Source organism: Poeciliopsis prolifica, unplaced genomic scaffold (assembly GCF_027474105.1).
Source record: "Poeciliopsis prolifica strain line A6 unplaced genomic scaffold, Auburn_PproV2 SCAFFOLD029, whole genome shotgun sequence".
NCBI classification, from domain to species: domain Eukaryota; kingdom Metazoa; phylum Chordata; class Actinopteri; order Cyprinodontiformes; family Poeciliidae; genus Poeciliopsis; species Poeciliopsis prolifica.
In genome coordinates this window covers 520,685-537,286 of record NW_026562404.1, presented here as the reverse complement: position 1 = coordinate 537,286, position 16,602 = coordinate 520,685, and the positions used below count along the sequence as shown (strand labels likewise).

General features: G+C 39.0%; 3 protein-coding genes across 3 annotated transcripts; all 3 read left to right on the top strand.

Moving 5' to 3' along the window:
* The first annotated feature begins 408 nt into the window (after window positions 1–408).
* Window positions 409–6,441, top strand: rprd1b (regulation of nuclear pre-mRNA domain containing 1B). The gene is made up of 7 exons (XM_055049911.1): window positions 409–1,080; window positions 1,889–2,018; window positions 2,817–2,950; window positions 3,072–3,190; window positions 3,285–3,411; window positions 4,029–4,204; window positions 4,391–6,441. Exons 1-7 carry the CDS (start codon window positions 930–932, stop codon window positions 4,538–4,540), a joined length of 987 nt encoding a protein of 328 aa, XP_054905886.1. The 5' UTR covers window positions 409–929; the 3' UTR covers window positions 4,541–6,441.
* Window positions 6,442–8,450: 2,009 nt separating this feature from the next.
* LOC129372432 (kelch-like protein 10) lies at window positions 8,451–13,695 on the top strand. Its single transcript, XM_055049749.1, has 5 exons — window positions 8,451–8,662; window positions 8,872–9,358; window positions 10,080–10,697; window positions 12,220–12,373; window positions 13,300–13,695. The coding sequence occupies exons 1-5, from the start codon at window positions 8,544–8,546 to the stop codon at window positions 13,656–13,658; spliced, it is 1,737 nt and encodes a 578-aa protein (XP_054905724.1). The 5' UTR covers window positions 8,451–8,543; the 3' UTR covers window positions 13,659–13,695.
* Window positions 13,696–14,355: 660 nt separating this feature from the next.
* LOC129372476 (DELTA-sagatoxin-Srs1a-like) lies at window positions 14,356–16,591 on the top strand. Its single transcript, XM_055049818.1, has 3 exons — window positions 14,356–14,580; window positions 14,774–14,876; window positions 15,818–16,591. The coding sequence occupies exons 2-3, from the start codon at window positions 14,809–14,811 to the stop codon at window positions 16,242–16,244; spliced, it is 495 nt and encodes a 164-aa protein (XP_054905793.1). The 5' UTR covers window positions 14,356–14,580; window positions 14,774–14,808; the 3' UTR covers window positions 16,245–16,591.
* The last annotated feature ends 11 nt before the right edge of the window (window positions 16,592–16,602 follow it).

Below are 16,602 nucleotides of genomic sequence, written 5' to 3'. Positions count from 1 at the left end.
ATAAATTTGTAAATAAAATTTGTAATACCAGATTCCAGGAGTTATTACAACATCAAAATGAAAGCTACAAAACAGAGTGTTTTAAATGGCTTGCAGTTTTTTGAGATAGTAATTGAAAGTAGTTCAGTAGGTCAATTCAGGTCAAATCAGAAAGCAAGGATTTTGTCTATTGAATTTTTATTTGTGAACAAAAAAAAACTGCTGAAAAATACAATAAAGATTAATTCAAAAAAAAAATTATTTTCTTCTTTTCTTTTATTGTGAAAACCTATTATCCCAACGTAAAACAACATCTTTATATTTAAAAACCGAAATGTTTAGGTGTGAATGGAAAGAGTTACAGACCCACCAGGCTGCTGCTGGGTTCCAACCTGTGACGTCGATTGTCTGCGACGCACATGACGGGGTGAAAGTTCAAGTTGCCATTTTTTCGAGCCATTTTTTACATGAGTTTATGCGACCAAAGGCAGAGTGTGAGTTTTATCCGAGTGTTTTGCTGTTGCTCGTTTTACAGCGGTGTACTAGAAATATCGAGGAGGAACGTTTTAGAAACGCGGGTTTGTTTTTCGCCGGGTTTCGCGCGCAGAGAAGCTCGGCGCTTCACTTCTGCAGGTAGCTGCTTAGCTGCTAGCTGACGTTAGCGTCTCCTGTAAACAAACACAACTGTCTACAAAGGCACAGCAGCTTCCTCCTGCTGCATTCCTCTCCACATTTCTCTTTAATTTAGTCATTTAAGAGCGACAGGGACGTTAGAAACACAGCTCTCTGCTCGGTGCACAAAGCTCTGATGCCGATTATCTGCGAGTTAAGCTGCGCAACTTCAGTTTTGATGACAGTGCGAGCTCCTTCAAAATAGCTCGGAGCTCAGCTGCTTTGGAGCAGGTCGGCGTCAGTTTCTACTGGGAGCGGGAACAGAAGAAGTGGTCGGCATGTCGTCCTTCTCCGAGTCGGCCCTGGAGAAGAAGCTGACGGAGCTGAGCAGCTCCCAGCAGAGCGTCCAGACTCTCTCTCTGTGGATCATCCACCACCGCAAACACTCGGGCCTCATCGTCAAAGTGTGGCACCGGGAGCTGAAGAAGGGTGAGACACGCACACGCACGCACGCACACACTGCTGCTTATATTTCTGTAGCTTTGGAACAGCTAAACGGTGATTTACCAGGTCGTTTCCTGATAATCAGAGGTTTTTGTCAATTTGATTTTCTTAAACTTGACCTCATTTAAACCAGAGAAATCAGCTTGCTAGTTGTGCGCCTGAATATTCCTTGATTTAAGAAAATATTAGGTCATGTCAGATAAAACAGTTCTGTTGGGGTTTTAGGTAATAGATCTGCAAAATGCTGCATATCTTTAACTTTTTCGATAACAAATTGAACAGTTCTCCTCGGGATGCTAAAAACTCATATTATTGTGTTTTAAACTGTTTACATAGAATAATCATGTTATGTAGAGGTCAAATTACACATGTGGTTTCTATTTATTAATTAGGCGATGTCAGAAGGCACCTGGTGACATTAGTATTTATTTAGGATAACAACTTAACAAAGGGGCCATTACTTATACCTCCCACACTTTTAAGTTTTTTTTTTTATTATATTGAACTACACGAGCTGCACAGTGGCACAGTTGGAAGCACTGTTGCCTTGCAGCAAGAAGGAAGAAGCAAGAGCTACAAAATAACTTGCATTATTATATCTCCTCTTGGTATGCCCATAAAGTACAGTAAAATGAGACAAATTGGACAAACACCGATGACCGTAAAACACACAAATCACTCTCCTTTAGTAATCAAACACACAAACAATGAACTGACATGTTATTAATTGAGACTTTTCCTCGTTGATTAGAAAACGGTTTGTCTTAAATATATTTCTCCGTGTGTTTTCTAGCTAAAAGCAACAGGAAGTTGACATTCCTGTATCTGGCAAATGACGTCATCCAGAACAGCAAGAAGAAAGGACCCGAGTTTACCAAAGACTTTGAGTCTGTCCTTGTGGACGCCTGCTCCCATGTAGCAAGGTATGTTTCAACAAGTCATCTGTATGTTTTCTAAAAACATACTCTGCTTGAGTTCCTGGAGAACGCAAGCAGAGTTATTGTGAGCAGTGATAAGCCAGAGGTTTTCTATCAACTATGGATGTTAAACATTTTAGGTTGGATCATTTAGAAATAATCACTTGACTCTTTGCTGTTGAACTGGACTGACTACAAATGATTTTAATTTGAACATCTTTCTAAAATTTGCTCCCATGTACTAAATCAGAACGTTCTGTATAGAATATTGTGACGCCAGATTTTTAAAGGTGACAGATTGATTTAGTTTTAATTACTTCTTGTACTTCTTATAATTGTGCTGTAGTTTTGTTGTATTGATAGTTTTTCCTTTTGTATTTATTGACGGAATTTGTTTTTTTTAGCAGGACAAATTAAGCATTGTTCAGGAACAGCAGATGAAAAACAACCTTTTGGCTCATTCTGGCACATTTACAGCAATGTCAGTTAATGTGCATTGTCCCTACTAAATAAATAAACAAAACAAATTAAATGAATGAAAATCAATAAGATTTTTTTTTATCACAAATTAAGATTAGCACTGACATAAACCTGCATGCATCCAGGTTTATGCCTTGATGCCTCACGCTTCCCTTTGTTTGAACTCTGTAAGTGGAATAAACTCAAAAATCATTTCAAATATAGCTACCGAATATTTTTTGTAGGGTCAGACACATCTCACTTGTTTGGGCAAGTTGAAAAACTCTTTTGTTGTTTGTAAAGCTTGTTGCTATTCCATTTGGCTGTTTTCTTGCCTCTCTGCAGTGAAGTGGATGACGGCTGTAAAAAACAGATGGAGAGGCTGCTGAACATCTGGAAGGAGAGGAATCTCTACAGAGCTGATTTCATTCAGCAGCTCAAACTGGCCATAGAGGACTCCAGCAGCCCCAGAACCTCAGGTTTGATCATTTAATAATGACGTATTTGCTTCATAGTTATGTTTATATAGAGCCACCCTCACTACAGTTATGTATGTATATAATCCAATGCACATTTATGCTCTGTGTCATTTATCTGCAGAAGAGAAAAAGGCTGTAAAACGAAGCTATCAGAAGATCCAGGAGGATGAAGAGGATGACGATGATGACTACAGAAGCCACACATCTCCCCGCAACTCGGATTCCTCGGCGAACCAGCTGGTACGAACGCTGGCATCACACAGTAACAGTATCATATATCAGGGTTTTTTCCCCCTGATTTATTCCTGGTGTTTTTGATTGTTAACATCTTCAGACAGAGGAGCTGGTGAAAGCTCTGCAGGACTTGGAGAACGCCGCATCAGGCGACGCAGCGGTGCGCCAGAAGATTGCCTCGCTTCCACAGGAAGTTCAGGATGTTTCCCTCCTAGAGAAGATTACTGGTATAATTTGACAAATTATTATTATTTTTAATATCAATATATATAATATTTAAATTGGGTTTATTTACATTATCGAACAAAGTATTAGGGTTGTACTTTGAATAGAATAAAATAAAATTACAGGAATAAAGTCAAATAAGATATAACAACTTTATTCTCGAAATTTTATGTTTTTAAATTTTCTTAGCTTCATTGTAATTTTACAACGCAGCTGAGTGTTGTGACTGAAATTTAGTTTCAAAAGTGGCAAGTTAGTTAGTGAGATTTAGGCCAAAGGTGGCAAATGCAAGACAAATGAGTATGAAAATTTAGACAGTAAGTGCTCAAACAATTAGTTGACGCATGTGGTGTTTTGAAATAATTGCAAAAAAATAAATATAAATTGGTAAATATATTTGAACAAAATAATTTAAATTGGTTAATTATTGTTAGATTGGAGTAAATATTGAATGGAGTTTGACCAATTCATGCTGAGGAATAAAGGGCAAAATCTACTAATCAAATAAATGTTTAGAGAATAAGACATGGGTTGAAAAAAAGTTTAGCATTGCTTAAACTGAAATGAGCTCCGTGAAAGATATTCTGCAAAGTCAACAACAACTTTTCCTCCTATTCAGACAAGGAGGCAGCGGACAAGCTGTCAAAAACGGTGGACGAGGCGTGTTTGCTGCTGGCGGAGTACAACGGTCGGCTGGCAGCCGAGCTGGAAGACCGCAGGCAGCTCGCTCGTATGCTGACTGAATATATCAGCAGCCAGAAGGAGGCGCTAGTGGAAAGGGAGAAAAAGCTGGAGGTAAAGCACATCATTTATTTTTAAAAATCTGTCATTTTCCATTTTAAAATTCTGCAGTGTTGAGATTCCCAATTGGCCGCAAACATTTCGGACGGTTTACATTCGCGGAAATATTTCTATTTCTCATGAAAGAAAACCTTTTTGAGGTGCTGCCAGTAAACGCGGGTCCCCGCTGTTCTTCTGCAGGAGTACAAACAGAAACTGGCCCGAGTGACTCAGGTGAGAAAGGAGCTCAAGTCCCACATCCAGAGCCTCCCGGATCTGTCACTGCTGCCCAACGTCACCGGCGGTTTGGCTCCCCTCCCCTCTGCCGGAGACCTCTTCTCCACCGACTGAGAGCTGCCGGGCTGAACAGACTCCTGCAACGTCCCTCCTCAGCTCCGTGTTTGAGTAACAAGGACGCTTCTGGCTTTGCCTCCAACACTGAAGGCACATGTTCTCCCAGACGAGCAGCTTAGTCCACCCGCTAAACTCAACTGGACTAGAAGACAATGAGAAGAGAAGCAGAGGAGAACAGAGACTCTGCCCGAAAGGAGACTCTGCCACCAGCCCGGAAGTTTGTGTTCCTGATTGTTTTTATTTTCTTTTAAACGGTGAAATGTTGTTTCAGTTAAAGCCTCATCCCATGTGATGCGTTTCCCCAATTGGTCTAGGTTATGGCTGCAGGCTGAAGAGGATAATATTCATTAGTTTTATTTTGCTTTTTGTTTTTCTTGGCTTTCGGTTGGAGGCTTTTAAAAAAAATTTTTTTTTATATCAACGCTCCGCCAGATAAGCTGTTAGATGCATGAAAAGATCATGTTGGGCTCAGCAAAGGTGGATTTTTGTTTTCTCATCTGTTACATCACATCTTAAGTTTAGTAACATTTTAAGTCCGCTTAAACCAGATGTGTTGAGTAAAAGCATCCAGATAGAAATGAACAAATTAACAGATAAATTCTAGTCTTCTGGTTTTTGACAAAAAAAAAGAAAAACAACAAAAAAACAGCGTCCAACCGAAAAGTATCCTTTTTTTGTGTGTTTTTAGGTTTAGACATACGATCAATCTGATTAAGTTCATTGATGTGTTAGATTTGAGTTTTGCTAAAACAAGATGGACTGAGGAAATATTACAAAGTTTTTTTTCAAAGACTGTTTTGTGTGTGCTTGTGTGTAAACGATACATGGGAAATGCTAAAACCTAAAAATACAGTATCTTCTGAAAGGAAAAAAAGGCCTTATGTTGCATGTTTAGAGTTTGGAAATACCGGGGGGGAAATAACTTACTGAAACTGAGCAGAGGAGCTTAAAATCCGTCTGACTGGAAAAATAAACTTTAGGGCCATTTCAGTTTTGTTGTTTTGTTTTAACCCTCAGCCGTACTGAAGTTCTGGGCCTCAAAGGCCTAAAACAAATATCAAAACATTTCCCTTTGGATGAGAGTCCCTTTTTTATGTTTTGTTAGATGTTTTTTTAGAGGAATAAGAGATAATTCATGTCTGCTGGTGTAGGGATGAAGAGACAGGTGGAGCTGAGGAGCAACTGGATTTGGTTTTGAAATTAAGGCCAGAATGAAATTTAGCTCTGATTTTATTTGTTCCGTTTGCTGTGATTATTTTTACTTGATCTCTGTGACGGCTACTATATGTGGCTATCTTTGAGGGGTCATACACAGCCAGAAAAAACAAAAAGAAAACACACGCTACACATGCAGCCGTCTGACTTTTCATCATAGACAATAAATTAGTCGATGCTTTCAGAGGAACATGACGGCTCCCGCTAATGGAGAGGAAGCCATTTATTATTATTATTATTATTTTTTTTTTTTACAAAAAAGAGGTTTGGAAAAGCTGTGAAAGTGAGAAATGTTTACTGAACTCTGAGCAGAGTCTCATGGCTGTTTCAGAAGCACAAATATATATATATATATTTTTAAAAAAGGAGAAAGTTAAGCTGAACAGCTTCATTTGTTTCCGGACCAAAGTCATGGGCATGTCTTTGGCTTTAAAAAACAACAACAACTTTAAACTACTGTACACCAGACAGGACTCTGGTAACATTTTACCCTCCAATTTGCTAAACTTGATAGTATTTAAATATTTTCCTACCATGCGGCTGTTGTGTTTCCCTCTGAGGCTCGTCCTGAAAGGAGACGTGGTTTTTCTCTAAGGAAAGTGATTCAGTGGATGCCAATAAAGTGGAACCATTTGAACAAATGCTGTGTGTATTTGAATTTAATGACTGCATTCAGAAGAAAAACAGGCACAAGTTTTTACATCGCTTTCAGTTTTTATATTTAAGTAAAGGTTCACTGATCTATGACTGTTACGGTGCTACTTTTATTTACAAATACAGATTTTGATTGCAAGATTCCCGCTTTGCGTTATAATGTAACAGAAGTATGAGTCTGTAATGTTTTCAGTGTTTGTTCAGCAAACAAAATGAGTCTCATTCTATTACCACTGCAATAAGTGGACAAAGTAATAATGATAATAACAGTGATAGTAGTAATAATTAATACAAGTACATTTTATTTAGAATGTATTTTCATCATAAAATCTGAAAGGTCTACAATGAGCTAAAAACAAAATGACAATCACAGACCTAACCATTAAACAGATAAAAAATATAAAGGAAAAAGTTTAAAGTAAACATTTTGTTAAGAAGACTCTTCTTAAAGCAGCCAAAGGACTGTGCTTCCCTCTTGGAGTCACAGAGACTTGATTATCCTCAGTTTGGTTGTGGAGAAAGTGCTAAAGCTGCTCTATGTAACTTTTAGAAAGAATATATTTTTTGTTTTTGTTTTACATATTTGTTAAAACTGTCATCAAATCATGACAGATGATCTGTGAACAGTATTAATTCAGATCCAGTAGTCAGACTGCAGTTACTTATGGATAATCACTGTGCGTCACTGTCTTATTAAATTGTATTCCCTCTATGAGTAACCGCCGCCTTTATGCGACAATATCAGCAGCGACAGAAGCGTAAACAATGCTTTGGTGCTTCTAAACAATCATTAATATTTATATAAATGTAGTAAATCTGTACAGCAGGCCACCTGAGTTGCGGAGCGGCAGGAGGAGCTCTGCGCGCTGCGCTCTGACAGCAAACACAGGGCCGTAACGCACAACCTGGAGGCTGGGGGCAGGATGGGGACAGGATGGGGGCAGGAAGGGGACAGGATGGGGACAGGATGGGGGCAGGAACGGGACAGGATGGGGCAGGACGGGGGAAGGATGGGGGCTTTAAAATCCTTCTTAAGAGTTTTCCAGACAATAGTGGCACACACAAAAACACACAAATGTAACCATCAAAAAAAAAAAAAAAAGAAATCTTCTCTTTAGTTCAACCTTATGAGTGGAGACACATTGTTGATGTTACCATTATAAAATAACTTGCAATTAAGTATTGGCAAAGATCAATGTCATTTTCAGAGGTGGTGGAGCGTTGTTGTTAGCAGCTGCTGAAAGTAACTAAAAAAGCTGCTTCTAATGTAACCCAGTTACTTTTCATATAAAGTAGTCAGTAATCTAACTAAGTTCCTTTTTCAGGGAGTAACCAGTAATCCGATTAAAGTAACTTTTTCACTGTCTGTGAAGAGATCGATCTCCTCCAATCCCTCCCTGCTGTCATTGGTGGCTATGCTGGCTAGCATTAGCATTCACAACAAATCTGCTGGCTAGGAGAAGAGCGCAAAAGGGGAGGAGTCAGATGGGGGAGTAGCTGCAGTCCCCGTTAAGACCCGCCCCTTGCTTCTAATTGGTTGTTTCTAGTTGGCAGCAGGTGCACTGGAAAAAAGCAGAGAAAATTGATTTTTTCACAGATTATCTGTCTCATGATATACTGTCACAGTTACTGTGACAATTTCAATATATAAAAAAATATTTTTATAAAAGTTACATATCAGCTTTAACTAGTAGGTTGGTAGGACATTTACTTTTCCAGCTAATTGATATATCTAAAATAAAGATAATATATATAACATTATAAGTACTATATTATATATTATAGCTTATTACTAATATACATTATATATATATATATATATATATATATATATATATATATATATATATATATATATATATATATATATATATATATATATATAATTTTATTATTATTATTATTATTATTTTTTTAACATAACTAATCTAATACAGACAGCTGGATTTTTCCCTGGAATGGTTACCTTTGGAATTGTAATGACTAGTTCATGTGACCTCACAGAAACCGAAATGACAGAGCCTGTGAGAGTTCTGAAATTCTCACAGCCTTTCGTTTCTGCAGGAAATCAGTCCAAGAGTGAGGAGAGTAGAAAGGTCTTTAATCCTAGGGAGCAAATATTGGTTAAAACATGTCACTGCATAACAAGCTCTGCATGAGGCAGCAGCTTTGTGACACAGTGATCAGAGTGGACGGCAGTGATTTCTACGTACACAAGGTCGTCTTGTGCAAATGTAGCCCGTATTTCAGGTAAGCTCTTAGCAGGGGATATGGCAGATTTGGCTTGTTAAGAAACGGAGAGTAGTAAGAGGAACAAGCCCAATGGAGAGAATAAGAACATTTAATGATAAACTGTGATTATCCTGATTTTTGGATTCAGCATGCACTACATGATCTGGAAATATGTGAGTATTCATTTTAAGTCCAATTATTATTTGTTTTGTTGTGTTTCTTCACAGAGCTCTGTTTAGCCACTGGTCAACACCAGACTGTGTGACCTTTGACATCCCTGGAATGTCAACCAGCTTAATGTGTCTTATTGTCGAGTTTGCCTACACTGGCAATGTTCTTCTGACAGGACAAAATGCACTGGACCTCTTCGTAGTAGCAGACCGTTATAATATGACTGGCCTTTTACAAGCCTGTAGTGATTATTTAGAAAAGCAGCTGAACCCACAGAACTGTCTCAGCATCTGGATGTTTACAGATACATTCTACCACCCAGAACTGAGAGAGAAGTCCGAACTATACATTCTGAGTCATTTCAAAGAAGTTGTTGAAACCTGCGCAGATTTTCTTCAGCTCTCTGCACAACAGCTAGTTCAAATCATTGAAAGTGACTTGCTCATTGTGAAGCAGGAGAAGACGGTATACAAAGCCATCCTCAAATGGATCGCACATGCGCCCGAGGAACGGAAAACTTACAGCTCATTACTTTTTTCTAAGGTGAGTGTGGTGGGTATATATATATATATATATATATATATATATATATATATATATATATATATATATAATATGATATTATATATATAATATATAATATTTATTATATTATATATATAAATATTCAGTTACCTAAATTGACCTGGTATATTAATTAACTAATTAATTGACTAAATTAACTTGGTAATTAATTATATATAATTAATATGTAAATATATATATATATATATATATATATATATATATATATATATATATATATATATATATATATATATATATATATATATATACATACATATATGTGTATATATATATATATACACACATATAGTTGCCTAAATTAGCTTGAGTTAGCTTAAGTTAATAAAATAGAACTAAAATCATACATATATATTTATTTATTGTATAAAGTATCTACACACACACACACACACACACACACACACACACACACATGCACACATGCACATATATAGAGAGAGAGAGACTGATTGATTTTGGATCAGGTTTAGGACTATTATTGTCATGGTGAGACGATGTCCTCGATTCTGAATTCGCTACACATTTTGGCTGCAAAGAAAAATAGACTAAAGCCATTTCATGAATGTGAACTAGAGAAGGTTGGCATTGTCTTTTATGCTAGCAAAGTCTGTGGCAAGCACTGGAAAGGCAATGCTTTACACAATGTTAGCCAACGCGTATTTGTGTCTCTCTGCAGATCAGACTGGCTTGGATATCTCCAAAGTACCTCATAGAACATGTGAATGAAAGCGAATTGGTGAAAACAAATCCAGAATGTCGAGCTATGCTCTTCCGGACATTGAACCCCATCTTGGACCACATGTCAAGGACCAGCTACAGGTCTTTTGTCTGCCCATCTTTAGCAATCCCACGGGTGCCGCCCGCTCTCCTGTTGGCCATAGGAGGCTGGACTGATGGCAGCCCTACCAGTTTAATTGAAGCCTACGATGCTCGCAGTGATCGCTGGATAGATGTGGCCTATACCACAGAAACCATCCGGGCTTATCATGGCGCTGTCTTCTTCAATGGATCAATTTACTGTGTTGGTGGTTTTGACAGTGTTGAGCAGTTCAGCGCTGTGCATAGACTTGACCTGACCTCGCACAACTGGGAAGAAGTGTCACCGATGCATGTCAGTCGGTGCTTTGTCAGTGTGACGGTGATGAATGACTACATATATGCTTTAGGAGGTTACAATGGACAGGAACGGCTAAACACTGCTGAACGCTATGACCCAAAATGCAACCAGTGGACTATTATATCTTCCATGCACGAGCAGAGGAGTGATGCCAGTTGTGCAACCCTTCATAGCAGAGTAGGTGACAGTAACTTATGTTTCTGGGCTATACGGCAAGCACAGAAAAAACAGCAGAGATTTATTTGGTAAACTTTGGGTAATTCAGACGGTTTGTATCACATTATTGCCAACTTGAGCAATAGTGGAATATGTCATATTATATACTCTTTGGTCCAACACTCATCTTGTTCGAATCTTATATAAAGAACAGGAATTTCTTTGTATTTATAGGTGGTTTCTCATAACATAGGCTGGAAGTCACAAGCGGGGTAACCCAAGGTGCAACTCTGGAACCCCTTCTATTCATTATCTAGCTCAGGTTATAACAGGGAATGAGATTAGATGTCATAACTATGCAGATGATACACAGCTCTATATTACCATGTCAACAGGTAACTCTAAACCCATCCAGGTACTGACCATATGCGTATAAGAAATCAATGTGTAGAGATGCCATAACTTTCTCCAGCTGAACAGAAGCAAAACTGAAGTCAACATCTTTAGACCTAAGGAGGAACATTCAAGAGTCAGGATGAAGCTTCAGTTATTACAGATGGAAACTAGCAAGAAGGCCTAAAATCTGGGTGTGGTGATGAACTCTGACCTGAACCTGTAGAGCCACATAAAGACAGTTACAAAGTTGGTCTTCTATCACCAGAAGAACATTGTATTATTCTCCAACCATTTCTTGTCATCTTCTTTGTCATTTTTGCCTGTAGAAACATCCGACTGTTGATCAGATTTTGTGTGATGCGAATAAAAGTGTTACATTTATAGTTTTGTAAAATACATCTATTTTGATAGGGTCTGAAAAACCCTGCATCCCATTGCAAAGTAATGTTAGTGAGAAACCTTTTGGTTTTTTCGATCTGTTTTTTCTGTTGAGCCAATTTACTGAAACCAGGAAGATAGAGCACATCATTCAAGTTCCACTGGCTCTCTGTTGGCCAGTGGAAAATACTTTTGTTAGTTTATAAGTCACTAAATGGCTTTGCACCAAAAAACATTAATGACCAGTTGTTGTATCAACCCTCCAGACCTCTCAGGTCTTCTGGTTCTGCTCTGCTCTGGGTCCCCACGGCCAGAACCAAACATGGCATTTAGCAGTATTCAGTTTCTGCGCACCACAAATCTGGAACAAACTTCCAGAAAACTGTAAAACAGCTGAAACACTGAGTTCCTTTAAGTCTAGACCAAACACCCACCTGTTTAGAGTTGCCTTTGACCCATAATCACTGCAACATTGACCAACATATTTGATGTGTATTGATCATTTTAATGATGGCACTTGACAAAATCTAATGTTTGTTACTGGTCTCACAATTGGTTCCTCATGGTTTCATGTTTTTATGAAGCTGCCTTGCTGCTAACATGTGCGATACAAATAAACTTGATTGATTAATGAGTGATTTCTCATTTTTAATAAAGGGAAATGGAAAATGTATGTATTGCTAGATGTCAACCTAAGAAAACACAAGAAGTTTCAGAGTGTAGGTTGAAATTGTTCAACCAAACACCATTTATTTCCCACTTTCTCTAGGTGTACATTTGTGGCGGCTTCAACGGGATACAGTGTCTATCTACAGCCGAATGTTACAACCCAGACGAAGACCAGTGGACCCTGATTGCCAACATGAGCAGCAGGCGCAGTGGCGTCGGCGTTGCTGCCTATGCTAACTACATCTTTGCAGTGAGTACAGTGGAGCAGAAACAAAAGCGCTGAGCTCAGCAGAAATATCAAACTTTGGTAAGCATGTTTGCACTTTCTCGTTCTTAGCGCCTAGTTTTCTGTCACCCATCTGCTTCAAGGTTTAGCAAGCTGTGCATTCAGATATGGAGTTCCATATACGTTGGTTGGCCTTGCACAAATAATGACTTGAGCAAATCCTTCCGTCTACCGGCCCCAAACCAGTCATCTAAATTTGTGAACTAGCTAAAATGAAGTCTCACTGGAATTACATAAAAATATTTCCCTATTTTCAGCAGGGGTTGCCAACTCCCCACTGACTGGAAGTTTGAAGCCTCTTTCAAATGATTTATTTGGGTCTGGTGCTTGTAAACCATCCCTGTCTCATGCCACTCTGGGCAGCTGCCCAAACGGCTCATATCAAAAACTGAGCTGGTTGTTTATGTCTTTCTTCCCTCTTAAACCTGTTGGTCCAGTCTCCTCTGAATCTCAGACACCAAGCTGCTTCTCACTGGATTTTTTCCTTGTTTTTTTTTTTTAGCCATTTTCTTCTAATTGTGGAAAGAGTTTTGTGTGGAAATTCCAGTAGATCAGCAGTTGCTAAAATACTGAAACCCGACTTAGAATAAACCTTCAGACTTCATTAAATGCATTTTCTTCCATTTTCTTATCCTTAATTTGAACTTCAGCTGGTCTTTTTTTTAAGCCAAAGTGAGATGTGTGAATGCCTTGATTTGCTGCCATATGATTGGTCGATGTGTGTGAGCAAGACATTGAAGTGTTGTATCAAAGTGTTGAGCTGTGGAGTGTAAGTTAGAAAACCAGGTGTCGAACTTACCTGAATCAGAAAATCCATTTAGCTGTTTATTTTATAGACAAAACCAGGTGTCTACTTGGGTTTTATCTATATCTATATCAAATATTCTGCTCTAGGTTGGGGTTTTGACGGAGTGTCGCGTTTGAACACTACAGAGGCCTACAATCCCTCCAGCAACACCTGGTGCAGCGTGCCCAGCATGCCAACCGCCCGCAGTAACTTTGGCATCTCCGTGATGAACGACAACCTGTTTGTCGTGGGAGGCTTCGGTGGCATCACTACCATCCCTAATGTTGAGTTTTTTGACATCAAGACCAACATGTGGCTAAGTGCCAGCGACATGAAGACGACCCGCAGTGCACTGAGCTGCTGTGTGGTCAGCGGGCTCAGCAACATGGCGAAATACGCTGCCGCTCTTTACTCTATGCAGCGCCAAGATTTACCTACCGAAGAGGAAGACGGGATGGAGCAATAAAATCTATCCACCTGAATTATTCTTTCAAATAAATTTCTCTGCATAAAGCCATTATGCTTTTGTGTTTGTTGTTGAGGGTATAGTTTGTGTGAGGGTTTGTTTGAAACTGAATTATTTTTTTTTTTTTGGCTATTAAGGGAAATGTGTTAAGCCCCAAGTGGCTATTTGAAATATGGAAAAAATATCCTAAGAGTAAGTGAGATCGTTGGGATCTCACTTACTTCTGTCCAGTTCACGACCTTTAACTGGTCACTAACTGGTTTCTCCCAGCTTGATATCAGTCTATTGACTAAACTCTGAGCGTTCGGATGGGAATGTCCACTGTTTCCCAAGATTTCGTCTTGTCGCCACAAACTGTGATCTGTGATTTTAGTAGTTTGTTGCAGGAAAATGTTTTCATGGAGAGGTCTTACGTATTTCTATGAAACCAATTGTGAGTATTTACAGTGATACCAGAGTCAAGTTAATACTAACTCACTGGTTCATTTATCAAGAACCAGAGTTAAAAGTTCACAAATTCTGATTAACAGAAGTCCAACAATGTGATAGTCATATGGTTGAAAGGTCAAGCTCTCAACTGAGCTACTGAAAATCAGCCAAACCCAATCATTTTCTACAACTTTATTCTTTGGGACATGGAAACGTTTCCATTTAAATGAAGCAGAACTGGGACTGAAGCAAAGCATGCTGTGATTGAGTCACATGAGGGTCCTACATGTGACCCTCAAATTACCAACTCAGTCCATGTAGGAAAGGACTGAAGATACCGAGCATGAGAGTTAAAGGTCCTGATTAGCAGAATCAATAAGAGCTCACTTGTGATGAGCTGACAGTGCGATTTCACATTCAGGCTAAAGCCAGAATACCCGACCTAATCTCTCCAATTGTCTGGCCGTCTTTGCAGCAAGCGGGTCGACTGAAGGTAAGCAAAGCTATGCATCAGAACTGTTTCACTTTTATAAGGCGTCCAGATGGTGAAATTGTTGATTTGTATTTTCAGCTGTTGGGCTATAATTTGATGCAATTAAATCTATTCCAAAGACTTACTGGATGAATATGTTTCTCCCTACCTGCTGGTTATTTTGTTTGTTGTTTATTTTGTCTGATTGTCTCAGCCCCAGTCTGGTCACCTTCCACCTACCTCAACACAATGCCTCGCCGTCGCTGCTCCGTTGAGATCAGGAACAATACCAACTCCTACACTCTTTCCAACCCAAGGTAATGCATTGCTCTTATAACGCCCTTTTTTCAAGTAAACCTGTTCAGGCTTATTTTCTATTTGTTCAACAAGGCAGTCCACGACCACTGAAATGTCTGGAGCAGGGGTCTGCAGACCTCGAGGCCTGAAAGTAGGCCTGCAATCTACTTTCAGATCGGTTTCTGCTTCAACACCCTTGAGTCAAAGAGTGAAGTCATTAGCAGGACTCTGAAGAACTTGTAATTCAGTGGTTGGATTCAGCTGTGTTGGAGCACGGATCCGTCTAAAAGGTTCTGGACTGGCGACCTCTGGACTTTGCTGACCTCCTGCTCCAGAAGGAAATAAAGAAATTTGGTTATATTATGAAATCATATAGCTTTTGTTAGTTTTTTTTTTTTTTTTTTAAACGTGTTCTGCTGTTTGAACAATTTCCATAATGCAGTTTACAAACTATAATTACATTAGGTGATTTCATAAAAAAAATTTTTGGAGTAATTTCAGACAAGCTAAGGAATTTTAAAGTCTACCAATTTGTCACTTGGAAGATGTTTAGATAAAGCCTCTTTTAATGTACTTTAAAACTTTAAATGTTGCTACATTAACCTCTTAAGAGGTTTGTCAAAATTTTCATCCACCCAGGCTGGGTTGGTGGCAATAATGAATATCGATGTAAACAATATTCATCATTTTAGAAGACATTTGCCTGTTTGTGAATGGCTCCAGTGATCCCATAACACACCAACTCATCACTGCAGTAAAGTTGTGAAACGGCTTCAGATAAGATAAAACCTTACCTACAACGGGAATTTGTTTTACATCGCAGTTCCTGACATTTTCTTATGTAAATGTTTGTTTTTGTTGTCCTTTTCTCCATAGATTTTTATAAACCCTGTGAGCTGTCTTAACGAGAACAACAAGATAAATAAAAATAAATGTGATTTTCTATGTCTCCATTTCCCAGGATCTACACTTTCAGCGGCTTCTGCCAGGTCCCTTTCCCTCCGATGGTCGGTCCCTGCTGTGCCGTTAAGGCTCGCTTCAACAAGACGACAGGCCTGGCGAGCGGTGCTGTTGGTGTTTTCACTTACGACCTTTTCGACACCGAGATGAACGACTACAACCACGTCATGGCCGTCATGTTCTCCGTGCCCTACGACAGAATCGTTTTTTCCAACTGGCTTGCTGTGGGAATCTTTAATAAAGATAGAAAATGCGACCACAGCCTTTTTCACAAGATGTACAACGGAGAGGAGAGTAACTTCGTTAGAGGAAAGGCTGACACGCCTGGCCTCTTTTACGAGGGTGACTACGTTATTCTCAGTGCCTCCATGACAGACTCGAACGACGCCACCCTGACAGTGGAGATCAATGACACTGGACTGTATTGAGTCTTTGATGTGATAACTCGCTATGTGATGTGATCACCTGTATTCCTAGCAAATGAAGGAATCTCTGAACCAGCTGAAAGCGGCGCTTCAAATTGAGAGCGAATATCTGCTGAGGCTCATTTGTCACATTAAATCCTTTTTTGCAGGTATTAAACATAACATCCATTAATCTCACATTTCTGTAATTATTTTTATACTTGTCTGCTGTAACACTCTTAGACTATATATAATTTCTGCCATCCTACAGTCACTCTGCAGAAACTCATTTCGACTATCGAATGTTCCTCATTTCACACCACAGGCTGAAATGCACCAAAGTTCTTGTGATTCTGATTGTATACATTTTTAGTTCATAATT